This window comes from Micropterus salmoides, unplaced genomic scaffold (assembly GCF_014851395.1).
Source record: "Micropterus salmoides isolate LMB-PRFRI ecotype aquatic unplaced genomic scaffold, ASM1485139v1 Ms_hic_scaffold_5, whole genome shotgun sequence".
In the NCBI taxonomy this organism is placed as follows: Eukaryota; Metazoa; Chordata; class Actinopteri; order Centrarchiformes; family Centrarchidae; genus Micropterus; species Micropterus salmoides.
In genome coordinates, this window is record NW_024044237.1 from 33505114 (window position 1) to 33533065 (window position 27952).

Sequence of the window (27952 nt, forward strand, 5' to 3'; positions counted from 1 at the left end):
TCAAAATATCATGACAACACGGCAAACACATCTGCTGATGAAGATCCTGAGATATGATCAAAAACTCCAGATCAGCTGCCACGTGGACGCTGAGGCGAGATTGTTTTGTCAGCTATAAAGAGCCTTATAATGAAAAAAGGGAATATTACAGAAAAGTCATCATTTATTATCTTCCTCAGTTTATTAAACATCTTATAATTAATTATGATTAATCTCGTGACCCCTTGTTGGGCCTCGACCCTCAGATTACAATCCACTAAAAGATTTACCCTCTTATTCAAATACTTTAAATCAGAAGTCTTTATGACTATTCCTTATGCTTTCACAAATTAAAATATATATGCTTTTATTGTTTGATTAAAAAAAGATTCAGATGTTTTATTGTAAAACTAAAATTAGACTAATTATAATTGTTTATCATTATTGTGGGCATGATAATTGTAAATATGATCAACTTAATACAGCCGGGTATATAGTACATTAGAGTGAAGCCAGGCTCGGTCTGTCAGTAGCGGAAGTGTTTCTGCTCATCTTTTTTTTTTTTTGTTTCTGCTCATCTTTCGTCCTCATGGCTCATTTCCATGACGGTGTCACTATAGGCTGGGTGGCTATGGACAGCTCACACCTGATTGGCCAGCCGTGCTGTCCCTCAGATCGGAACTTTGTTCTGATTGGCTTATCGTGCCAACCTGGTGTGCAGCTTTTTTTTTTTTTTTTTTTTAATCAAAGCAAACACTTCCAAGATCTCTCAGAAACGGATCTGCTCGCTGCTTTATCAATAAAGGCGAAGCTTCGGTGTCTTCCTCATCCCTGCAGCTGAGAACTGATGCAGAGGCGCTTTTCGCTGACAGATGAGAGGCAGCCGGCTGAAGTTTGGACGCACAGAGCAGCTCTGAGTTGAAGATGCAGACTTCAAAGAACTTTCGGTTGGATGATTTTATTGCAGGATGGATCGGAGGTGAGTGACACAACCTTGTTTCCAGGCAGCTTTTTATTCTGCGAGAGTGTTCAGTGGATCACTGTGGGAGGTGAGTCCATCCACTCAGTGGCTTCTCAAATGCATTGTTTATTTGGATTAAATTATTTGTACAAGAAGTTCACGTCTCCACGTCACGTCCAATGTAACAATGGAGGGTCTGCAAACACCCCCCCCCCCCCCCCTCCGATAAAAAACACTCCCACCTTTCGTGTTTGACCTATGAACTAAATAACTAACGCGTTATCGCCGCCGTGCATGCTTTCAGACACTGTCGCTGCAGAAGTGATTATTTAGAAATTCAATTTTACTGAGAAAACGTCTTTTCAAGTGGGATACCTGCTGTCCACTAGCGGCGCTGTTGCTGCATCATTTGTAGTTGCATAAAGCAAAAAACAAGGGGGGGCTAGTGATAAGTGAACCCCTTTGATGCAGCTCATTTGAATTTAATTTCTCAAATCAAAAAGTTATACACGTATACAAGTAGCTGGTAAAGAAAATATGAGTAGAAAGAAGCAGAGACTCTGAAACATTTCAGTTGTTGCATGTACAGATCAAATGAGAGACAGGGTCAGTTAAAGGTTCTGTGAAAATGAAACTAAAAAGTTACATTTAAGCTCTGTGTAAATGAGTAAGTAAAACTTTATTTGTACAGCATCTATTCAAACAAAGTGAAAGTAAAATCAAGCATAAACATATTAAGTATAAGTATAAAACCACTCACTTAAAGGAAAAAAACAGACAGCTGATCTAATGGGAAAGGGAAATCTTTACAGAGCCTTTCCCACCTTTTGCTTTAGGTTTGGTACGCAGTGTTAGCCAGATTTTGGTTGGATGGCTTTGATATACTGCATGTTGGTTTATAGGCTTAGTAACTCAGACATGTAGGCGGGAGCTACATGTAGAGATTTAAAAGATGTCAACAAAAACAAAAGTGAAATTTGGAAGTTGTCTAAATATTTAAGTGTTCTTTGAAAGAAAGAATCTGATGGTGATGATCTGTAAAAATCAAAATTTTATATAGAAGGTGCTATAAAATGATGCCCTGCACTAGGGCTGGACAATAAAACAATAATTATCACAATATCATTTTTTTCAATAACAATACAACAAATGTTCAATAAATATTCAATAAATGTTATTTTATTCACTTGAATCATAAAAACTGGGTTTTTTTATGAAGATGTTTATTTTGTTGAGGAAAAAGGACTGAAAAAAAGATTATACTTAATTTTACTTATGCATAATTGTTGACAAAGATTTTTTCAGAATTGTTTTGAATGTTCTGCCTCAGATTTGTGAAGTGATCCGCTGTTTGGCATCAAGTGTTGACCATAAAGAAAAGTTTAAACCACAATTAACCAACAGGTTTCTTCAACTTTAACTCAAAAGCAAAAATCAGCCTTTAAACTCGAAAGAAATAACGATTTGATTTGACTTATCGTGATAATTATCGAAATCGAAAGATATGAAACTTTTTATCGTGATAACAGTTTTGGCCATATCGTCCAGCCCTACCCTGCACTTAAAAAAAAGAAAGAAAGAAAGTAAAAGTAAAACCAGACAAGCTTTCTCAAAATCTATTATTGCTCAACTAAAAGAAAATGTGGTCTAAAATAAGCACACATGTAAAGTGCAATAAAACTGTCAGCTGTTTTGTCAGTAGAAGGTGCGTTACAACAAGTTTTGACACTAAACTCACTAATTGTGTGTCTGTATTCATAAAAATGGCTGAACTCCGCCCTTTCAAGTGTAGTTGGGGCGGAGTTGAAAGGTGAAAGCAACAACTAAACGGGCCATTTAGATGCATTTTCTCATTGTCATTAAGTGAATAAAATAATAAAGAAGTATTTTATTCTGCTGTTGACCCCCAAGGGACAACTCCAAATTAACTGCATTTACACTTAAGTATGAGGGGCCACATCTCATTATAGTTTTGGACTGCTTTGTTAAATGTGCACAAACGCATCAGTTACTCTGTTTTCTTACTTAGGTTCAAGAAAATATCACAAAATAGTAATATCAGAAGGTGATGTTGCAGTAAATCCAAAAGAGATCAAAGGATTCCACGATGTGCTTTAAAGTGACCATGAGGTTAAGTTTGAGCTCCACAGAATCAGTTAAGTTTATAGACACAATTTGACATGTCTTGACATGTCATTGCCTTTTTTGTTTTGCTATTGAATTTAAGTTGGGCAACAAACTTGGAAGCCTCAAACAAAGCGAAGTTGTATTGTTGCATTTGAAAATGCCCAAAGAATTCTTAACATGCGGGAAGGGTGAGCTGCTGCAGGGAGTGGCGTTATAGGAGCAGTTGCAAAATGAAGCTATTTTTTCTTCAGTTTGTGCTTCAGTTCTGTCTTTCATAGCTTTCCAAATAGGCAAAATGGGTTGGTAGAGTAGGCAGTTGCTCCAGCAGCCCCAGCCAGGTTCACGTATGTCAGTAGGTTTTGGTGTGTGCGCAATGAAAGCACAATATCAACAGAAATGATCTATGTTGAAGTGGTGCATAGTCCTAAATTCACTCATGGTCTATCAAATTACTGAAGTCTAGATGACACACAGTCCTGGTAGCACTCAGTGTCAAATGAGTTTCTCAGCAAGATACTGTGAGCCATGTGTTGCCATGTGTAGAGTGCTGTGTGCTCTTGATGAGTAATTGGAGTGGGATACACACAGTGCACAGTGGGAACAGGGGGTTAATCAGGGCACAATGGCTTATTTTTGCCCCAGGGCCCCATGATTGCAGCCCCCAAAGGACTCTAAAGAAGGAAACACAAAACTCAAATTTCCCGAGATGTTTCAGTACATCTCTCTCACTATCTGGCTATTTAATTGAAGTAACATGTAATGGTTTAAAGTGCAACAAAAGTCCACTTCATGACAGAAACAGGAAAAATAAACTTAATGAGTAGTTTGACTTTACAGCAAAAACAGTCTTCCTCTGGTATGCTGTGCATTCATTTCCCTTACGTCTATTTATATTTCTCTTTTGGCTGCAGGAGCTTCCAGTGTGGTCGTGGGCCATCCGCTGGACACAGTGAAGGTATTTCAGACCTACTGCATAATTTTACTGCGGCATAAACTTCATCACTGTCTTCTCCTGATTAAGGCTGAACGATATGCAAAACATATTGTGATTATTTTATTTTGACAGATATTGTGACGAGTGTCAAGATTTCAGTGGAAATGATAATTAGAATTTTGTTTTCACTGAAAAATCTAATATAAATGATAATGGGATTTTTGCTGTGCCGTTCCCTTACATGTGGAGAATATGATTTGTATGCTGGGGCATCTCTGTAGCACCACAATGCTTCATTTATAATCTTATGTTGCGACACATCTGACCTTTTAATCAAGAAAAATGCTGCTCCTGCACTTTGGATTTTGCACTTAGCCATATTGTAATTCAGATAATATTTTGATTAATTGTTCAGCCCTAGTCCTGACGGTAGTAAAGAACAAAAATCTGTAATTGATCAAGACTCCTGAAGTATGTACTTTATGGTACATTCGCGTGTATTTGTTGTTATGCAAGAGCAATTAATTCTAATCTGCACTTCATTTATGCTGAAGAGGCTCTGTTTACTCTAACAGCTACATGTACTGATGTACAGCTACAAAGATTTTAAATTTTTTCATTTTATAATACAGAAAAAAGAGAAATCCGTAGTGAAAATGATATGTTGTACGTAGCAGTTTTGGCCCATTTGCTAGTTTGCTGCAGTATTTAAAATTTTTATTAAAAGCATCATCTTTTACCTTGTAAGTTTGGTCTATAAAGCTCAAATGTTACTGTCCAATACAATACTAAATATTGTGTTTATATAAGAAGTTATTACAGAAAAACTCCAGTAATATTTTTCAGCCTCTGGTGAGGAGGAAATGAAAGTAAACTATCTTTTATCTATAAGAAAATCTATAAGTGTCCAGCTGAAGCTAATGGAACAGAGGCTAGCTACAAAAAAGGTGGAAGACTTCAGTTTTCTATTTAATCTTTTTTGTTGCCTTTTTTTTAAACGAACACGGCCCTTTTTCTCTCCTCCAGACACGGCTCCAGGCGGGGAAAGACTACAAGAGCCCTTTGCACTGCATCCTCGCAATCTACAGGCAGGAAACGGTAAACATCCAAACTTACTTAGATCTTAACAAATCTGGGTACTTGGGTACTGGATATTACATCATTTAAAAAAAAAAAAGATTATTAATTGGCATTTTCACCTTTTATTTAACAGTGAAGAGGCAGACAGCCAACAAGAGGAGAGAGAGAGAGAGAGAGGGGAGGGTATTAACCGTCCTGCTTTATTTTTCTATTGGAATTATACTCATGACTGAACCCAAAACAGAACCCGGCCTTTAGAGATGCACACGTATGAATCCTAAAAACTGCTGTCACTACACTGAGTCATCGTTGTTACTGAGAAAGCCTGGTCAAAAGTTTGCTTCCCTGTTGGAGAACTATATGTTTGCACTTTTTCACTGAACAAACAAGTCACACATCATCTTGGCTTAACTTCCATTCATACAAAGGGTGTGTGCTCAGCGGCCTTCTTTTCAGCTGCAGGAATACGAACAAAATGACACCTCCTTTTATACAGCCCGTTCAAGGCGGGAACTTTGGGTCAATATTACAGTTTGCCGTTCTGTATAAAACATACTAACACAGAATTGTTCTTCTGCTGTAGTCAGTGGAGAGCTGTTATCAACACTGGTGCTAAATGGGGACACATCACGCCACTTTTGCTTCTGGAATGCAGGCATGCTAAAATCACAGCAGCATAATGCCACCGCTGTTTGGTTCACTGTGAAAAAAAACAAAAAAGCTAAACCGCCCTAACGATTTCTTATTGTAGGAAATGACTTATACACAATTTACACAATACCATTTTGTCCTATAACCAAAATATGGATGATAGCTGAGTTCAAACATAGCGTCCGTAGCCCCTTAGAGACATGCACGTGTTACTTGAATGTTATAGGAATTTTTACATGTTGCGCTGAGTCACTTTTAACGTGAAAGTCATAACGACAATTTGGTTTTCACACACTTAAGTTTTGTAATTCTCCTTTACTTTCAGTCTGCATGCGCAAAATTACGTGCTTTTTATTCAGAAAATACAATTAACTCAATCTAACTTTGTAATTGTTTGTTTGTTGTGTTTCTGCTGTTCACATTTGATTCAGCTTAAACGCACAGTATGTAATTTCTGCCGCTAGGGGTCTCCCACATCAAAACAAAAAACAAAAGACGTAGTTTGATGACATCGTGAAGTTGCGTGAGATCATGGGGGTCTTCATTGTTAATCAACCACCATTGCAGATGAAAATCTATCTGACCTGACTCAGGTAAAAATCATGTTCACGGACGAGGTATTGTATGTTTTATTAATGTTTTATTCACGTTTATTTAGTCACGTTCGACAACTTCCTTCCTTCCTCATTCTCTGACTTATTCCGTGTTTTGAAATGACGGCATTGATTAGTAGTTACGCTGGTGATGTGCTGCCCCCTATTTGGAGTATGAATTTGCGGGTGGCCAACTTGTACATATTCAATGATCGGTTACAGTTACATATTTACAGTAAAAGGACAATGATTGAAGTTTAATCGTGCAATAGGCGTGATTAATATAGTTGCTGAGAACTTAAGAAAAGTGTTCATGATATCCGTTTCATTGTTTTCCAGTGTTTACACACTGTTGCGGCCCCACACTCCCTGTCCAAGAAACCACAGGTCTGCTTTCCTCAGACGCCAGATGATTTCTATGTCGTTGGCAGCTGTGTTTTAAGTTTCAACATGTGACTTCCAAACTCCAACCTCTCCCCAGCTGAGACGGAGTACTTTCCACAAAGAAAAGACTCACAATATTTGGCCGCTAAATCCCGCCTCATTTTTCATTCTGTGCGTTCTTGGCACAGGCCGAAGAAAAATCTGAGTATACTTTAGAGTTTAAAAATGGAAGGTTTTCAGTTGTGTTTATTGTGAACAGTTATAAACTGTCTGTCATTAACTCTCCTTCCTTTCTGTCTTTGTGTTTCTCAGGCCATGGGCTTCTTTAAAGGCATGTCTTTCCCGCTGGCCAGCATCACCGTCTACAACTCAGTGGTGTTTGGCTTCTTCAGTAACACACAGAGACTTATAAGCAAGTATCGTTATGGCGATGGGCGGCATCCCTGTGGCATGCTGGACCTGACTGTGGCCAGCATGCTGACTGGACTGGTATCAGTGGGCCTGGGAGCCCCGGTGGATCTGGTGAAGATCAGACTGCAAATGCAGACTCAGACGGATCTAGCAGGTAAATTAGGGGTCTGTTTGTTTCGACTTGATTTTCCTCTTTACCTGAGGCAGCAGAAACAAAAACAACACTTTATTCAAAGCTAAAAAGATTTTTTCTCTGGTTTTCTGACACATAGTCTAAGCCTGTGCAGACCCAGCGTGGCCCAACCAGCTACAAATGATTTTAATTTGTCCAGGTTTATTTTCTTAAACTTTGAAGAAGAAGAAAAATATGTTCAAAATCTAATAAATAAACTGTACCCTGTGTGAAGGAACACACTTGCTGGGTCATGTCCTGTCATGATCAGTAAGCCAGTCACTGTGCCCTTCAAACTGACTGTTGTCCTGAAGCAGTTCACGGTCATCAAATAGCCGAATGTCATTATGACACAACCACCAAGTGCTGAGAAGAGACACTGACGCTGTAAAAAAATAAATAAAATTTAACTGGGACACAACTCCAGATAGTGATTTGGAAACATTTCAACCTCATCGCACTCTTTACTTTCAGAGCAGCAAGTTCTGGTCGTTTGATATTTACACTTTATTAATTAGTTGCAGTCTGAAAACAATAATCCACCCAAAATAATCACTCACTCACCCCCTGCTGTCTCGAAATGTAGCTGTTAGCAGTATCCTCCTGCTGTGGTCAAATTGGTTTTTAGGCATTTGGATTATACTGAGATTACAGATGGGCAGTCGAGAAGTCAGTTATGCTGCAGGAATGGTTTGCTAAGTTCTCAGGATTCCTTTCAAACCTTCAGGGGAGGGTATTTGATACTAGAGGGTTATATTTTGGGTGAAGGTGTGTTGTCTGGGTTTCATCTTTTCGTTTTAACAGTAAAGCAGAGCACTTTAAAGGTAAAATAAAATGGCACGTGAAACATTTAGAGCTTTGTATGTGTTTACAGTGTCTGTAAAGCTCACGCTCTTCATAGCTGTCATCAAGTGGAAACGTTTCCTCAAAGACACTTTGGCCTTGTCTCAATAGATCCGTGCCAGAACGTTTCTTGCAACATGTACTGTACTTTCAGCAGACTTTTGTGTGATTAATGTATCTGAATTGTTCTGATTTGAGAAACCCGATACTTGTTACATGACTGTGTACAGAGCAATAAGCCTTTTTTTTATCACTACAATAAAAACTTTATTATAACCTCATTTTACTGGAACTGCCATCCACAGTGAATGTGTCCTGACGATCCCAGGAAGTATCTGCAACATCCCACATTTTTAATTAGTGGAGCTTTGCGTGAACACTGCCAGGGTTGCTGGTTCCACTCCCAATGGAAACAGCAAGGTTCTTACTGTGAGAGTCAGAGTTGAGCTGTTACGGTTTCATCAACTTAGCATGACCTGCCAATCACATTTAATTCCTTTTCTACAGAGAACGTGCACCTTGCTGGCAACGTATCGAGCTGCACCAACATCCCTCTGCGCTCCGTCGACATCCATAGCCAGAGACTCTACCGAGGTCCCATCCATTGCATCATTAGCATCCTGCAGACCGAGGGCCTGCAGGGCCTGTACAGGGGAGCCGGGGCCATGATCCTGAGGGACGTTCCTGGATACATGCTCTACTTCATCCCTTACACCATCTTCTGCGACCTGCTGAAGCCAGACGCCACGTCAAGCCCCCATCCGTGTTTCATCGGGCTGGCTGGAGGACTAGCAGGTAAATCTCACAGCCTGTCTTTTAAATTAAAGCGCAGCAATGTATAGTAGGTTATTTATATTTCATTAGTATGGTTCGGTTTGCCTGAAGCCATCCGCTCACTGATGTCGGACAGGTTTAATCGAGGCTAGAAGCCACAGACTCAGGAATCAAACATGTGAAGACAAGTAAAGCTAAACATTCGGGATCAGTAACATTTATAGTATAGCAGGTCATGAGGCAGAAAGTGATTCATACAGGGTGTAAAAGTGCTGATGCTTTGCTTTGTGTGGGTTGGAACTGAAGCCAGTTAAATTATAACCTTATGTACAGAGTACGTCTGTGTTTCTGATTTGGGCCAGCATGCACAGTAAAAACAATCAATCCAAAAGTAATTTTGCCATAAATACATTGAAGTTTGAAGCTAATTCAGGTATATAATAGCTGTTTTCTTCAGAGCAACCATAAAATGACCCGTTATGTTTTAGTAATGCAGACGGAGAGGCCACCATACTGGAGGGACTTGGAGGGAAATGTCTGAAAGTGTGTTGTTGAGTGTGCTTCTTTAGATTAAGTGGAAGGGGATTAAAAGACGTTATCTGCGCTGAGATCTCGCATACAGTATCTATCAAGCATGACGAGCCAGAACAGCTGCAGATTCCAGACTATATTGCAACTGAAGCCGGCAGTACACGCCCAACTAAATGGAATTTGGCATGATCTCAAACTGTTTCTGAATGAACACCAAACTACTTTCTTGGTCAGCCTATTTAACGGCTGCAAGTATTTCCATTATTTATTAATCTGCCAATATTTTGACAGTTAATCTATAATTCTTCAAGTCTATAAAATGTTAGAAAACACACACACGTCCCGCCGTAGCTCTCAAATCCTCACAAATTGATCAGTAAACGTATAGTTGCAGCTCAAATGTGAGGCACAAACTTGGTGCCTTGATGGAACGTATTTTATTCCATCCATCCATCCATCCATCGTCAACCGCTTGTCCTGCGTACAGGGTCGCGGGGCGTATTTTATTCCAGTAAATAAATATAACAAGGTGTATTAAGCGGAGCATGTTGGAGTAAAAAAAATACACAGTATAATTGGTTTGGAAAGACAGTGGTGTAAAAGTGATGTTTGCTCTAAATCCCCAAAGTTTGCTTAAATAGTAATATATTAAACTGGTTCAGTAACGAATGTAGAACTGCAGTAAGTGTGTCTTTAACTTTACACACATGAATTTATCATCTTGGCTGTCACATTCTTTTTCTTGTAGGTGTTGTCTGTGCAGCTACAAGCCTGTTTAACTTACAGTGTAGATTGGTCTTGATCAGGACAGTCAGCAGTATTGATGGTTTCCGTTTGTGCAGATAGATAGGAATTTTTTTTTTTTTGAAAGGAGCTTTGCAGGTTTATGATCCAATTTCAAGTAATTTTAGGCAGAAATCATAAACCATTTGCCATCTACTGATGTGAAAACATCACAACTCAAGCTCTAAAAGTAAGGATCCTGATGGTGTTTTTCTTCCAACATGTTTTGTAGAAGTCAAACCTCCTCAACTGCACTGAGTTGTAGAGCAGGAGGGGGTGTGTAAACTTCCAGCCAACCACATGGTTCCGCCCGAGTGAATATGAGCTGTGCGTGCAGTGGATAAACAGTGGGGGGCCTGTGGCCTGTGGAGGTTGAAGCACACTTGTTTCCAGATGCAGGCTGGCCACATCTGAACATGTGATAGTCAAAACATCAGAAAAGAGAGAGAATTTAGCTGGGTGCCATAAATCAGTGAGGTTTGGATGTTCAGCCTGCAATCAGTTGTTGTCTGAGCAAAGCCCAAGATTCTTGTATAGCCATTATTTCACATTTTCTAAAAGTATTTAATTTCCGCTAAAATTTTGATACTTTCTACTTTCTTTAATTCCTAATTGGCTGGTGTAGATATTTGACTATAAAATGTGTCAGCTGAGGTGCAACTTCAAATGATACCGCTGGCATGCCTGATGTTGTTTTTACCGTACAGGTACTTTTCCACTTGGTCAGCTGTCTGAATGAATATATAACCTTTATGAGAAGCACCTGAGTGCATCATTGGTTTTAGTAGGTTAGATTTTCTCATGTGGAGTTACAGCCTGAACTCTGAATGAAAAACAGTATAACAACAATCAAAGTTATAAGTTCCCCATTGAAATTTCCAGTCTTTGACTTCCTTGTGTACCTGTGGTCCTGCTTAGAAAAAAGGCTAATTATGGTAAATCTATCCAAGCACAATTTTCATTATATCTTGCATATAACACATTATATTCCATAAGCTTGATTTTGTTTGTTGAAAAATGTCCGTGTTTTCTAGCTAGAACTTAGAAACTGAGTGGCGTTTGTAGTTTTCCTTGTTCCTTGCGGCCGGGAATTGATGATGTTTTTCTCTACTTCAGGGTCCATTTCCTGGGTCACGGCCACGCCAGCTGATGTGGTGAAGAGTCGAATGCAGGCGGACGCTCAGCCGCAGAGGAAGTACAGGGGAATTTTACACTGCATCATCCTCAGCTACAAGACAGAGGGCGCTCAGGTGAGCGGAGAAAGAGAAGTTTGGTTTACAGCAGGAACAATACAACCCTAAAAATGTTAATTACAAACACAGTGATTCTGTTGTGATGGCATGCATTTTAAAAGTCAAAAGACTTTCCCACCATATTTGACAGATGGGGGTCCAAGCTACTGTTAATAGAGCATTATTACATTAAAAAAAAGGTACAGAAAAGTTACAGCAACGTGTATGTATAGAGTGCAGTGCCTCAGTAAGGAAGCACGTTTTACATTTGACAGAAATTGGCGTCATTTGACAATTTGTTGAGTGATTAATTTAGCAAAATATCTGCAGGTCTTTTATAATATCAACAATTCTTAAATTCAACATATTAGAGTCTAAGCCTTTAAAACGCTGATTATCCTATAGATTTTATATCCAGTCAGAAGCACGAGGTGTTTGCAGAGTTTTATAGCAGAAATGGGCCTCCTCACCTCAAGCAGAAATAAAGTTTGGCAAAAGGATATGATTAGGTAAAGTTAGCTTTAGTATCTTCGTGTTGATAGAATGTACGAACCATGATTTGTTTAAAAACCCTGCAGCACTACGTTTGTTCTTTATACTGCTTAGTTATAATTCCAGACCGTTTTATTAGCTTGTACAGCTGGAAAGGTCAACAGTGCCAGGCTTGATTAAAGGTGGGGGATGCGATTCTAGAGAAATCCATTACCACGACAAAGACATAGAGCAAACAACGAAACAGAAAGTGTAATGTGTAACTAATGTTAGCTGAGGAGCCACCCGCGCTACCGAGTTTTGACACGAATACGATCCCCATCGTTGATCTCAGTCTATACGAAAACAACTGAAAACGCACATCTAGTGGCCGTTCACGTACACTGGGCATGTGCGTGCCGGCGTAAACATGAAGCAGATGGTCTATTCCGTAGTTACAGAAGAATCAGAAATACTTTATTGATCCCCCGAGGGGAAATTCTTGTCAAGTTTTGGCGAAAGAATAAAGTACTACAGACGAATAACCACACCAGATTTTATTTTGCATGGACCAGTAATGAGCTGGGACTGTTGGGCTACTGAATGGAGGTAAAAGTGGCGGCGGAAAACAGACTGGAAGTCGTCGCAAAGTAAACGGCGACACACACAGTTGTACAAGTGTAGGCTATGAGTGTTATTTGCACAGTACAAAATATTTTAATAAAAATATCAAATCAAAAACTCAAAAACACTGTCAGTAGCATCGTGTTTCTGCTTTGCATGACTTATAAGACCCAATCAGAGAGCCGAACGTGAACGTCTGCGTCGTTTCTAAAGTTTTTGCCCGTACGCACTAAAAGTTTTAGGTCTTCGTTTTTACCGATTTAGTCTGGACAGGAGATGCAGACGTAGAAAAAGGTCTCAGTTTTAAAACCAAAACCGCAGTGGTGTGGATTGGGGCCTGAGGGTCAGCAAACTGTTGCTGCTGCTAAGCTAACATACAGAATGGACTTCATGGCTGGAATATGGTTGTGCGACTCTGTCTGAGCCCTTGTTTCCCCATTTACAGAGCCAGTGCTGTGTACAAACTCCAGTCTTCTTTTTAGCGCACACAGAACAAACAGCTAGCAGAACGTGAGGAGATATTTGCTGAACTTGACAAAAATTATTATAATTGAATACCTCACTTTGTATTTAAACTGGCCCAGATTAAGATAAATTTCCCAGATTGCAATTCAAAAATTCTAAAGTCTAACAAAATGCCTCTTAAAATAAGCAGATAACTTTGATTTCATTTCTGTATTTTAGAGACTTGAATCTACATGAAACACCATTACAGCCCAGGCTTACTGTACTAGCTGCTGTGAATGAAACAGATCGTTTCAAGTTAAAACCCTAGAAAACAATGTAACCCAGATGGGAGTCGAGCAGAGTTCCCAGAGCTTGAATACCCTGAAGTGCACTGGACCACGTCATTCTGTCAGCCAATGAAAGCTCAGCATCCAGACAAGCCTTCTGTTTTTTTGTATAGGTCATGTTACAACATCGGCAGCCAGGTCAGCACATCTACACGTACAGTCGAAAAAGAAAACCTCTAATCAGAGAGTGACTGATCAGATTAAAAAAAACATGTTACATTATAATAAAAAAAACAACAAACGTGGTGAAATGCTTTTGATGGATCAGCAGAAGTAAGTGATGCAGCTGTTGAGTCTAATGTGAACCTACTAATGTTTGTAATGTCAAAGGTTACGAGATGTAGATAAACTGTCCAGAATGAAAAAACAATCATGTGATCAGTAACAAAGTCATGGCTGTTGTAAGAAAGTGGAGTAAACTGCTCATGAGATCCGTTGTTCAGATCAATAAGTCAGATTATTAAAGGACAGTATCCTCCAAGGCAAAATAACAAACACCATTGTTTGTTTTTTTTAGTGAGACCTGTGTAAGGCTCTTGTTTATTGTAGCCATGGAGAAATTAATACATAAGCATTTTATCATTTCATTTTATTTGGTATTTGTGAAATTCAAAAAGTGAGCAAACAAAACTAAAATGAACATTAGCAAAAGTAAAACAATATCACTGTTGAAAACAAGATTTATAAAAATGACAACTGATTCACAATCAACTAAAGTTATAAATAAGTTAAACCCCCAAGAATAAGACGCCACAAATACTCATTTACTAGTTTTTAGTGGTAACATAATGTTCACAACCTGTAGATAAAATATGATTAACAGCATAAAATATTGATGAAACGTATCTGACACATTAAACAGCTGTAGTCCTCTTAATTTGACATTTTTCACAAGCTACCTGCATTTGATGCGGTCTTATTGAAATACAAAATAGCACAGTTGCAGAGCCGCGTTGCAGAGTTCTGTTTCTTTTCTGGATTCATCAGCAAATTTAACCTCATGGAAATGACTGCAGCCCTGGCTGTTACAGAATAACATTAACATCTGATAATCCGCCTCCATGATATTTGTTTTAACCGGTGAACGTGACCGTAAGAGCTAGCAAAATATTTGAAGCTTGCTAATGTTACCTGAATATTTTCTGATTAAGAAGAGAGATAAAAAGTGATTTTCTAGAATCGGATCTTAACAAATCTGGGTATTTTTCCAAACTGGAACTGGATCCAAAACAGTACCAGACATATCTCTTGTTGCATCTCTTGTCTGTGCAAAAGGTACATTTTTCATCAGTTCTGACTAGGGCTGAGCAAAAGTGTTATCACTATAAAAAAAACAACATTCAATATCAATAATTTTCATGATCAATGTAAAATCATTTTAAAGTTTAAAAGCAGATTTTTGCTCCTGAGTGAAAGCTGAAGAAACCAGGTGGTTAATTATGGTTTTAAACTTTTCACATGATACATGAGCATGATAAACACTTGCAAAACAGAGATAGAACATTAAAAACAATTAATAATATCTTTTTCTAAACAAATGTGCACAAGTAAAATTAAACAAAATAAATATCCTCATTCCAAAATAAGTGCTAATTCATCTGTGATTCAAATGAGTTAAATCAACATTGTTATAGGGTAAAAATATATTGCTATAATTATCATTGTTTTATTTTTTACAGGCCCTTTTTACTGGTTTAAATATTTCCAGCGGATGTTAATGCCCGAGTTGTTTCTTTTAATAACAAAAGATAAAAATGTAGTTCACTGAAACTGTGCGTTCTTGTGTGCAGGTTTTCTTCCGCGGAGCGTCAGTAAATGCCATCAGAGGCTTCCCGATGAGCGCCACCATGTTCCTGACCTACGAACTCTCCCTGCAGTTCTTCAGGGGGCTCTAGGACAAAAGGAAACATGTTGGTGGTAAAAGAAATCCCACTCCGATTTTTGGCAATTGAGTGCACAGCAAAAAGACCTCAGTTTCTTTGTGGCAAGAGATTGGTTGCAGTTTATTGTAGCTGTGGGTCAGCTGCTTCTGAGCTGATGCAAAAAACACTGAACACACCACGGCTACGGCGGAGCGGTCGGAGACGATCGTGGCCGTTTGACAATGCTTGTGATTTCACCATACAGAAAATGCATCTATTTTTGACAGAGGTCCTATCTTTACAATTAAGACAGACAAAGAAAGAAACCAGTTAACTACGTAGCCCATTTACCCATGGTAGAAGCACAAAAATCAAGGAAAAATTACCAAAATCAACAAAATCTGAGAAAGTGGGCAAAACCAGGCAGACAAAATGCTCCACTCCTGAAACGCTTCCTGTGAGGGATGAAGTCTTGCAGAGGACTAAACAAACCAGGAAAAAAATGGCGCGTCTAATAAACAGGCTACACGATCGTCAAGCTATCAGGTGTGAGAGTAATGGGAACGTACCAGTCCTTTGGAGATGTACATCTACGGAAATACAACTTATTGAGATTGTTTAATTATAGCTGAGCTGAATTGTTTCAATCAACTGACAAGTCTTTACTGCAGTTGTCCATCAGAGTAATGTTACGGGATGATGCGTAGCAAATGCATATTGGCATTCTGACTTCCCCTTTTAGATTCCACAGCTTGCACAATGTATTCAGGGTGAAGCCAGAGAGGATATGAATCATGTGTTCAGCTGTGCTGACCAACATTTTCATAGCCACGAGATTTCCTATCCTTAAATCTTTTCCCTAAATTAACCCGTTCTGTAAATGACGAGACAGCAAGTGGCCTGTCATGGCTAAAAAAAACCCTTCTGAGCAGGTACAATAACGGTGTTCTGTGGTGCTGGTTAAAATAATCTGCAAGAGCGCCGGTAAATGGGAGTTCAGCATAGCAATGTCAACGGCGTAGCAACTCTCGGTACAATGCGTCATAGCTGCTACTAGTCGCAGTATTAGATCGTGCAACAGGGATACTATTTTTTCCCCCCACAAAGATAGACATCACTAAGCCCGGCGTGCAGACGGCCCCACAGCCTTTGAACGCTTCGCTGTGAAGTAATGAAATATTGTAGCGCCGAGATATATACTGACCAAATTGTCACACAAAGATTGTTTGATCAAAGATGTTTTAAACTAGCACTTTTAGTTTTGGATGGTTGTCCTGTTAAAAGGTTCGGTGTGTGATATTTAGGAGGATCTATTGACAGAAATGCAATATAATATCCATAACTATGTTTTCAGAAAGACCTTACATAGTGAAGTGTTTTCTATCTACATATCATACACCGCAGGTCCCCCTTACATGGAAGTCGCCATGTTTCTACAGTAGCCCAAATGGACAAAGTTGTTGTCTGGTTTAGAAGAAGCAAGATGAGTAAAATGTATTAATAATTATTTAGCACAAGAGCAGACAGAATGTCTTCTGCCACCGTAGTTTCTCCTACACGCTTGGACAGTGAGGGGTGAGCGCCGACTCAGCCGCTGGTTGCAATTCACTACCCTCACCACTAGAGGCCACTAAAATTTACACACTGAACCTTTTTATAAACTAAGAATTAGGACACCAAAGTCATCCATGTGTTCCTGGACGGAGCCTCGACGGCAGTGCTGCGCTCTTATGTGGTGTGTTAAGCTACTACAGGTCTAAAGGGGGGGATTTGAGTCCGAGGCTGGACTCGATTACACGATTAATGCCAACGTGTTACCCATCACTGCTTTTTGACAGTACATTTTGTGCCAACACTTAACTGGCATGAGAAAACTGCATGTTCAATTCCATAGTCTGATTTTGCCGTCAAGCCAGTATTGCTCTGTACGTAAAGCTACATGGTTATTTAAATGGCATAAAGTCCTGGATAGAAACTACATCAGCCCCTCTAGTATCTCTGGGTGTTCAGTGGCTATTAAAATGACTATAGATTATCTTATGAACATCATTCAAAGTGACATTAATGTTGTTTTTGGCAGTAAAAGCATGATGAAAAATAACATAGCAGTAGTTGTCAAATATATGCTGACATGGGAAATTCTAAAATATTAGTATAACAAAGCTAACTTGCACTAAAAGCACATGGATGATTTTGGTTTTTAGCATTCTCATTATTTAAATGGAGGAGTTGAGTATTTCTAATACCAAAGAACTCTGTGTTGCTGCCGAGGTAGGTTATGTTGTGAGTTTGGGATCAGTCTACCCTGTAACAGAACTTTACTTTGACAAAGACACGTGGAAGAAACCATTATAGTTCTGTGTGACCCTGAGATAAATAAGTAACACTATAATATTTTGTTATTACACATTATAAAAAACAGTATTGATTTTTCTCGAAAGCATTCTAAATGTTTAGGTTAGAGTCCAGAGAGGTGGATGGTTTTTTTTGTTTAGTATTTTATAGAAATTGAATTGATTCAGTTTAATAAAACTTTATTTATCCCTGTGAGGGCAATTGCAATATGAAGTCTAAAAGAAATTGTTTTACCCGAGACGTCTCGTGACCTGCAAATCACCAAATCAATGTTGGTCATCATGTGGTCTGTGTAGAGTCAATTATCAGTAAGAAGGGAGCTTTGCACTTTGATCTGAGCAAGATGAAGTAGTCTAAATGTAACATTTGTATTGCTTTTACTCTTAGTTTGCTCTCAGTCTTTAGGTTGTTTCAGTTTTGTTTTACGTTCCGCTGTATTTTTGCTTGTTTGCACCTGATCAGAATGATCAAACTTAAATGACGTTGATACATTTTAGTTTTTTGGATTTTGTTTTTTCCATTTGCATTGAATCAACTGCTCTTATGTTGTATTGAAAATCATTATGAAGCATTGAAAATGACATTAATTCACAACATAAATTGTCGCTTTCAGGTGCACATGGACTGCGTGTGCTTCCGTCCGCTTGTACATAATGTTTGTTTCTTATATTAAGAAGAGTTCATTCTAAATTCACATTAATCTTCTTCCCATTATACGATTAAAATTCATGAATTCAGATACACAGGAAGCTTTGCAGCAAAATCTCAATGTTGCTGTATAAAGTCACTAACTGTTAAATTTCTAGCCAATGATGCACAAAAGTAGTTTCATTCTAAAACGAAGAAATCCTCAATGAAAAATATCTTCCAATGGTTTAAAAAAACAACAACATTTTGCACTCACATTTAATCTGTTAAAACTTTCCTGCAGACCCTAACTTGTCGTAAACTAACACTTATTGGATATTTCACATTTTGGAGGGAATGTCTTTAAAGAAATGCATTTGCCTGCCTTGTAGTTATATTTTAAATAATGTTCTTATCATGTAAATATGTTAACTGCCATTCCAGATGGTGGAGAGCCAGAAGTGTCTTACTGTAAATAAAGAAAGCTTTTAAACGCATCAGTGGTCCTATTGCTTTTCTGAATCTGATCTACTCTGCAGCTCATGTTACAACATGCCATGTGACAACCGCTGCATGCATACATGAACTGTAACGAGATGAACACAAGATGTTTTCACGTCTTAAAAGGAAGGGGTTGATTTTCAAGTTGTAACAGAGCCTGGTGGGATGATTCAGGCGGGAGTAGAAATGCACCCCGAAGTTGGCCCCTGCACATAAGAGTCTAAAGCTCTGAGGTCACTGTCATAACTACAGTAAACTGAACGCTCTGTGTTGTGTACTTAACCTCCCTGTGATGTTACAGTGTCCACTAGATGGCAGCGTTTCACAACACAAAGTCAGGCTGCAGCCGTCACAGTTCTGTTAATCTGCATTCAAGCTGGTTGTCAACTGGAGTTCAGTATCCAAGGAAATCTACAAAAAAAAAACCCCGAAAACAAGTAAACTATTAGTAGTAAGACTTTACTTTTATTTATTTGTTGACACCAATATATTAGCAGAAGACTGTTGGGTAAATGTTACCAGTCAGTCTGACAAAGCTAACCTTGCTGAGGCAATGCAGCCTCAAAGTAAGCGCCTCAACAGCTTCCAGTCCTGTTTACAGTAAGAAGCACTCAGTGCATATTGTCTATCTTATTAGACTCAGGACAAAATTTCAGTGGCCTGCAATACCTGGAGAAAACTAAAATTTGGGTTCTGTGAGTCAGTGTGGTTGAAGGTCCAACTGTGACAATTGTGATTTTGTTTTAAGGATTTGGAGACAAAGATTTTTGTAAGCATTAAAATACCAATTAGCAGTCTGCGTCAGAGGTCACCAGCTTTACTGTTAGCTAGCAAGATAAAGGTAAAATCATAAATGAGGTTTCAAGAAAAACTAGGTTAGATGTATGAATCTTCACTGCCTGACATGCCGGGCCCTTAAAAATCATGAGAATAACTAGTGTGCCAAATAAAACTGCACTAGGAATTAGATTTAGGAATAGAAACTGTCCTTCACTAGAGTTGGGTGATTGGACAATATTATGGTTGAGAGCATCACAGACTTTGCCTTACTCATACCAGTTCTGCTCATGAATTCATCAAACATCACATTGTTATAAATCCATGAGCAGAATTGCTTTACTTAAATGTATGGATTTTTATGATTTCTGCATTGAGTATTTTGGTTTGTCAGGTAGTTTATTCTAAAAAAAAAAAAAAATTCCTCACTATAATAATTTGTCGATTGATTTTGAAAGAACCAAATCTCCATATACACATTTGTATTTTGAAATTGCAATCTCAAATAAGATATAACATGACAAGAATAAAACTGCAGCCTTAAAAATTAAGGAGTTAAACAACAAAATTTCTATGAGCTCTACTAAATCTGTATTCTTTTGATTTTATTTCTATAAACACAAAAGTCAATCTCCTGTTGTTTCAACTCTTGTAATGAATACAAGAGTGACTTTATTCATCTCAAGTCACTCTTGATGAGCGTGGGCTAAACAACAGAAGAGGGAGCAGTAAGCACTTTAAATGTAAATGAGACTCATGTTGACACGCTTTCTGATGTGAAAACACATCAGCAGCTGGGATTTGGTTTGAGGTCGGGTCAGGCTGTAGCTCACCCAAATCACAGCCCCCGTGTTTGACCTTTCGATATGTTAATGCTATCGCTTTTAAATGTTCCCAAGATGCTACAAAGAAGCCAGGACCACAAATATCCTCACTTCTACAGATGCATTTTAAATATGACCATAGAGGCAATTGGAGCACAGTGCTGTTTGGCTGATGATTGGCTGATTAGCCATTTGTGTTAACAAGCAATTGAACAGGTGTACCTAATAAAGTGGCCGGTCAGTGTACATAGCAAAGTCACTTTGGATAAAAGCATCAGCTAAATTAATGCTGTTGCATAATTCCACTGAAAGCACCATTGTACCAACACTATAGAAAATACCCCCCTTAACTTCCATTATTTAGATTATGTTTCCTTCAGGATTGACAAATTCCCTGTTTGACTCCAACATTACTCTAAATTGGTAATTGTGGTATTACAGTATGGCATGAAAAGCTGGCCCAAAGACTCCATAAAGGGTGCAACAGCTCCTTACATACACTAGGTGGCACAGATGTACTGGTATGTTGATGCATTATATTTTGCTATAAAAAAAATATATATATACACTTAGTATTCTACTATAATTTAAAATGTTAGATTACATACCGCAGGAATGTCTTATCAAGTCTGTTGAAACCTAAAAGTCTTATTAGTAACATAATTTCAGCGTGTTTTCAGAACAAATCAACTTGTTTAACCCTTAACATGGGTAAAAAGTGAGTTTTTATTTTCTATATCTTTACAATAACTTTATTTAATCATTCAGTATTCCTAAATTAACTTTTTTTGATCATAACAAATCGTTATTTACATTTGTCCTTTCTTACTTTTTCAATAAAAATATTTTTTGTATCACTATATTACTAGTGCACAACATGGGTAAAAAAAAAAAAAATATATTACCTGTATTCATTTCCTACAGTTGTAATTTCATGTGTGGCTGTTTATCTTTGCAAATAATTTTATTTCATCATTTAATATTTCGATTGTCATTACATATCTTTGTACATCAATTTTACACAAATGGGTCAAAAATGACCTGTATGTTTTCATAATGGAATTTCATAGGAACTTGATGTTCAATTAGGAACATATGTACTGCCACTGTTCACCTGCCACACATTTCTTAATAATTAGTCATTTAGCTGACGCTTTTATCCAAAGCGATTTACAATTGCTATGCACACGTTCCCACACCAAACTCATGCGTCCTATCCAGTGCGCCATCGCCACCCCAACCCTTTCAGGCATGTTGTCCACATTTGTGGACAGTTACATTTACTCCATTTTGGGGCTACTATATCATGGTGATGTTCTCAAAGTCATTTGAGGACACGGTCAGTTGATTGATAGCAACATTGTAAGAGTGGTTACTCTTGTTTTCCAAATATTTATTGACTGATGACCTCATCAAACGACTGTGGCCGATTGTGATGACCATGCGCTAAATGCCTCAGGCATATCTGTGAAAAACCTTTATTCAAGGAGTCAATCGAGGTATTTAATTTAGAGAAAATGTAGTTATTATACACCAAAAACCAACTGTCCTCCTATGTGGACATCGTGCAACAGTGGAGTATGCCAGTATATCTATTCTACTTTTTCAAAGATGTGATGAATTGTATTATAAAACAGACATTTAACAAATATATAAACATAAATAACAATGCAAAAGTGCATATTACAGCATTAAACAGCAACTTTTGACTGCTTTGCGGCCTTTATAAGAAATAAGAATTTTACTCACATACTGTAGAGAAATCAGTTTCAAGTAGAACTGTCTTATCTGTTACATGTTGATATGTTAAAACTGAGATGATTCAACATGAAGTTAGATAACAATATGCTACTGGCTTTCTGCATACTTGTAACTATGATGATAAATACCACTGTGAGTGTTTTTACTCTATTTGTTCCTAAAATATGAGTTTTAAATACATGGCATAACATGACATAAAAACATACTATTCCGTATTGTCAGGTGTGGCATTTTACTCCTTTGTTGCCTGGTGTCCACTTATGTGGACAGTTAAATAATTTAAAAATAAAAACAGAATGGATTTGGATATTAGCCCAATTTCAAGTACTAATAGAATCTTTAAAAAGTCTAGATAATGTTTTTAATTATTTATGCATGAGAGGGTGAACACGGCTGCTTTTGCACATTTAATGCATGTTCAGTTATGAAATGTGTGGCAGGTGAATAGTGGTCTGCAGTAAATACATTCCTAATTGCAAACATTCACAAATATCAAAATATAAAATAAATATCAAACATGTAAAAACATACGGGTCATTTTTGGCCCATGTGTGTAAAATTGATGTAGAATACAAAAAACATGTTTGTTCATACACTAAGAAATGTAATGCAATAGAAATAATTGTTTGTGGTAATTAAAAAAGATATGTAATGCCAACATGAAATATTAAATAATGAAATAAAATAATTTCAAAAGATATAGCAAAACGAACAATCCAAATGTTACCCATGTTATGCATTAGAAGGGGTTTGCATAGCTTGTGCATCAAAGGGTTAAAGACTCACAGATATTCTAGCATCAAGTAACAGAATGTAGAAGATGTTTTAGATGCATCTGCATTAGTGCAGTGGCTGTTAAAGCTGCCATTTCAACCAGGTGAGAAAATTAGACACTTTCTGCATTTTATCCCGCCTGCAACTCACAGCTATAATTTTGTGTGTCGGCTGCTTTGTCATCCATCAAGCTCCACCGGTCACCCTCCTTCATGTCCCCCATCTACTTCGGTTTCTTCCCTGTCTTCATTTTCAGTTCAAATGTCTGTGATTTTCCCTCCTGGCTGTGTCCCAGTGCAGCTGAGCGTCCCACCCCTGCACGCAAAATAAAGGGACCGACACGGAAACACACAGTCCAACCCAAACCCATCATCTGCTTCCATCCTACACTTTATGGCTCCATGTGTTGGCTGATGGCTTCAGTTCAAACGTGGGAACGGATGCAGCCAAAGATTCTCCCTAGTTACTCGTTACAAATACTTCAAAAATGTGGTTTAAAAATGAGAAACTTTCAGCATTTCCTCAACTTGTTTTTCAAGATTACTGCTTTCCTTTTCATCATCTAAAGATGATGATCCAGCTTTCCAGTACTTTGGTCTAGAGCAAGATATCTCACAACTATGGTCCACAGAGAATGATCCAGAATGACTTTGGTGAACTCAGACCTCTAGTTTAACACCACCATCAGATCAGAATTACTACCACAAGAGCCTTACTGTGACATTTACAGAATATATTTCACCTCAGAGGACGAACCTTTTCCATATTTAACACTGCATGGGATTTCCTCCAGCACCAACATTAGGTCTAATTGAAACTTTTACTCAAGATGTCTAAAACTAAGAAACAGATTTCTTTTAAATTAGCTTTGAATATTTGTGGTCCCCAGAAGACGTATCGTAGTGATTTCAATGACCACCGATACTTAGTTCAGCACCACCTTCATGTCAAAACCTCCAACTGTAATGGACTGTTATGAAATTACCTCAACACATTCCTCGCTCCTCAGAGGGTCAACCTTTTCCCATTATGGTCAGTCCATTGCGGTCAGCCTTCGTCAAGCAACCCTCTGGACTAAACGTTAACCCTGAAAGTAAGACACAGAATTTCAATGAACATGAAGTACATTCATGAGCCACAGAGGATTACCCCCCTGTCCAAGACCTTTCCTCAAGTTTCACAATTTAAATTTTAAGCTTTCCAGAACAACAAAACCTCCGCTGTGGGATATAATGAACATTGTGGCCATCAGGGCCGAAAGTAGACTTTTAGACTAGTCTTTGGTTTTTCTATTTTAACAATAGAGCGTGCAATCACAGCAGACAGTCAGCTCCGAGCCTTATAAAACCACAGGAACTCCTTGCCACTGCACACTGCTTGAAATGATGCAGGGGAATCGCCAACCTACACTTTATTACGGCTGAAATGATTAGTGGATTAAACAATTAACTTGGTCAACTTGGGCTCTGAAAAATTCTGATGCGATTACTCTTGTGGAACTCTACACTGGTCAGTGATGACGCAACATGACAATAATCTGTCCATTTCTTAAATCTTAAAGATGGGCTCCTAGAGTAAACTACGTCTGTATCTATTATATACATGAGTGATGGAGGGAGTGAGTTCAGACACTTTGGACAATAATGAGCCCAAATGAGCTAGTAAAAGAAGAAAAACTAAATAAAAATGGCAGTTACAAATGCCTTTTGTTTCATGTTTGGATGCGTAAGCTGCAACAATGTCATGGGGCTGAGAGTTTGTTATACTGCGTGAGATTTCATGAAAACCTGAATGTTACTGTGCACAGGCTGCAAGGCCAATGTGAAAAAAACATTTCCATTGTTATCTCTAACTGTTTTTGCAATTAATTTCACAATTTGATTCTGTGCTGAGCCTTGTATTGTCCAAAAAATAAAAAATGAAAGAAAAATAAAACAGCTTTTCATTCAGCTTACCTTACATTTCAGAACAAACAGACAAACAAATATTATATTTTCCCCACAGGACTGTTTATTTTGTTGCTTTGAGCAGAAATAATGGAAATATAATTACACCTATTGCAAGATACAGTGTTTACGCCTGCCTTCAGAAAAATAGGTCTAGATTGAAAGAACACACAAACATTATTATATAGTACAACCTCTGTGGGCATTTACAATGTCCCTGTTAAATGTAAGCTGAAATAAAGCCTCTCTCTCTCTCTCTCTCTCTCCATATATAAATGCCTTGCGTTGAATTTTCCTCAGGAGACAGAAATACACTAAACCCCTTCTCGCTGTCGTTCATTTTAAGACCCTTAATGAGAAAAGTCTATTGGTCTCTGGAAATTACAAACAGCCCACACACACAAACACACTAATCTGTCACTGACTTCAGGATTAACAAAACTGTAACAGAGCAAATCACCGCAAGCAGTAACTGAACAATGATTTAAGCGGCGGTGGAGTAGAGAAGCTGGTTGGACTTTCTGGACGGCAGCGGGCAACTTTTTGTACCGGACAGTGTGAATGTATGCAAATGTAGTGAGTGTGAAGCAGGGCGTCACTGAACATAACTAACCAAGGCTTATATGAATAATCAGCCTTTTAAGCACTTTTTATATTTTTATGTTGTTCCTCAAATGTAAGTAAGGGACTTCACATTTTCCTTCAACACATCAGAAACTATATTGATTATTGTCCACGTCTGCATAATGTTTACGGTCACATTTTAAGTGGATTTTTCTCCATTTTCTGTGGATCGTAAAAAAAAATAAAATAAAATTCTAGTTAGGTTCTGGTTCAGGCAATTAAAACCACTTAATGTCCGCAGATAATGGTGAATAAATAATACAAAATCTCAATGACTTGTGTTTTGAGGCACAATATGTACAATGGTGGTACAATGCTGTTTTTCAGTGTTATACGCGTTTGATTAATATTTCTGTTTGTTTTATAACTCGATAGAGATTTACTGATTTGCCTTGGGCGAGCTTCTTCATACATCTGTGAAATTCAACACAGAGCCAGAACTTTGTCAGGCACAAGGTTCACACTATTCTTCATGCACTGAGGTCAACAACAGAAGCCCATCAATATCCCACTTAGCTTTTGGGCAAAGGCTGATTCAAATAGGCTTCTACAACAACTCTGCGATCAGTTCCCTCTCTACTGTACAACCCCCCTAACCAACAGAGGCAAACATGAACACATTTACATTGTGTTTGAAATATGAATTTAGCTGTAAAACAACCTGCTTGTGGTGCTGTAGAGTGTATACTGCAGTGACTTAATGTGTGTATACTTGTGCAAAGTAGTGAGTGAAGACCAAATGTTGGGGGGGGGGGGGGGGGGGGTTGGCCGTGCCTTTAGTGATTAATATTCACTAGGAGCTGTATTAACACCCTTGAAAATGCAATAAACTAATTACAGAAAATATTTATTTAATACATTCAGTCACTGGGGGAAAACTAGTTGCCTTAATGTGCGTTTTACTTGTAATTGTACATTTTCTTCCTTCATAATACTTTGGTATACAAGAATATTTCTCCATATCAAACTAACACAACTGTATCCTAATGTAAGCCTTTTACATACTATGGTGTTGTAGAGATGAATGGGTAACAAACCACTAAACTGACCTTACACTTAAATAGCCTATGGATATTAAAAACGTTGATGTAGCCTAAAGGTAGTTCTGGCAGCCCCTTGAGACAGAAATGTTCATTAGGCCTACCCTACATCCCACAATACATAACACCGAGATGTTCCTTGTATAGAAATATGTGAGTTTCGGTGGGAGAAGAAAAGTCTTGTGGTCATATTCTTTATCCTCGGCGACACAGTAGTTTTTGGGGAGGTATGCAAAAGTATAACCACTAAAAAGTTCATAATCATTACACCTCAGTTAACCCCATCAAATCTGCTTAAACACATGGGAGACAGGGAAAGTCCTAATGCCATGTCCACGTTGTCGACATCCAGCTGGCGCAGCCGCAAAGCGTAAAGTTACAGGTGTCAATACATTAAATTAATGGAATGGACAAGTGAGCTCTCTCCCCACAGGTGAACCAGTTTAGTTAGTTTCTTACCTCAACGTAGCTGCTATTAACTGTAGTTTAGCCGGCTCCATGCCGACTGTCGACGGTGACTCGCCCCTCATGGGAAGCAAAATGTACCACAAGTTAAGGTTTTGACATGGTCCCGGGAGGTTAGTCCTTCCTCTCACAGGTGAATCAGCGCCATTTTCTTTTTGAATCCCCGTTGCGAAGTGGGAGGAGCCATTTCGGAAGTCCACTTCTGAAAACTGAAAACACAATCTGCAGTTTAAGGCCCCGAAAAGACGAAAATCGCTAAACGCGGGGCGCACACCAATGCTTTGGTGGAAATTGGAAAACATTAGTGCGCTGCGTTTTTCACCGAATCAGCTGTCCTGTCAGTCTAATCAAAGCGCCAGCGAACTGTAATCTTTGGTTTGCCGCTAATTAATAACTGTCATATTAGCAGAAACTTGATCACAACTCACAGGTCTGTGTCTTTTGTCACTAAAACCATCCGCTTTAATAAAAGAGACAAACGCAGAGCGCCTGCGGGTGAGAGGTGTACAGACACGCAGGAGACCGGGAAAGGGAGATCCGTGTGTGTAGCCTACATGAGACCCTCAGAAAGAGGAGACACTGGTATTAGCCTACCAGTTGGTCCAGTAGCTTCGTCCTAATGATAGTCGGATTAAGGCGTATTTTAGGATGAGTCGGGGCAAGTTTGTTGCAGACTCCGGACAATCCAAGCAACTGTAAACTTCCGTCAGTGCAACTGTGGGCCCGTCTCTCCATTCATTCGATTGGACAATGGAAAAAACGACTGACTGAATGACTTAGGGCGCTTTTGTGCACCAGAGTTTAATTTATTCCAACTCCGTGCGCTCAGATCGCTCCTTCGAGAACGCGAGGCGCAGCAGGCGGCCAAAACGCGAGGCGCCCAGGGCGCTATGAGGCCTTGTTTGTTAATTATCAGGGAGATTGAGGGGAGTGTATGAATCTTGATCCTGCCTACCCTGAGCGATGCATGACCCTCTCTTCACCATAAATAACTATATTTTTATTACATTCACACCTAGTATTGGAGAAAATAAAAAGCGACGGCTGACTTT

General features: G+C 38.6%; 1 protein-coding gene and 1 long non-coding RNA gene across 6 annotated transcripts; one reads left to right on the forward strand and one right to left on the reverse strand.

Moving 5' to 3' along the window:
- Positions 1-410: 410 nt before the first annotated feature.
- On the forward strand, positions 411-18685 carry slc25a48 (solute carrier family 25 member 48). Of its 4 annotated transcripts, XM_038699021.1 has the most exons (8): positions 411-958; positions 3979-4022; positions 5028-5099; positions 5215-5264; positions 7022-7274; positions 8643-8930; positions 11340-11473; positions 15135-18685. In XM_038699021.1, the coding sequence occupies exons 1-8, from the start codon at positions 948-950 to the stop codon at positions 15237-15239; spliced, it is 957 nt and encodes a 318-aa protein (XP_038554949.1). In that variant the 5' UTR covers positions 411-947; the 3' UTR covers positions 15240-18685. The 4 variants fall into 4 exon arrangements, with proteins under 4 accessions (XP_038554949.1, XP_038554951.1, XP_038554952.1 ...); XM_038699023.1 differs by lacking the exon at positions 5215-5264 and having other exon boundaries at positions 433-958; XM_038699024.1 differs by lacking the exons at positions 411-958; positions 5215-5264 and adding an exon at positions 6197-6325.
- Positions 13848-27747, reverse strand: LOC119888468. Of its 2 annotated transcripts, none has more exons than XR_005441887.1 (4): positions 27495-27747; positions 26895-27109; positions 23811-23912; positions 13848-15235 (listed from the first exon to the last, which is right to left on the reverse strand). It is a non-coding gene; the product is annotated as an uncharacterized LOC119888468 (long non-coding RNA). The 2 variants fall into 2 exon arrangements; XR_005441888.1 differs by having other exon boundaries at positions 27329-27747.
- Positions 27748-27952: the final 205 nt, after the last annotated feature.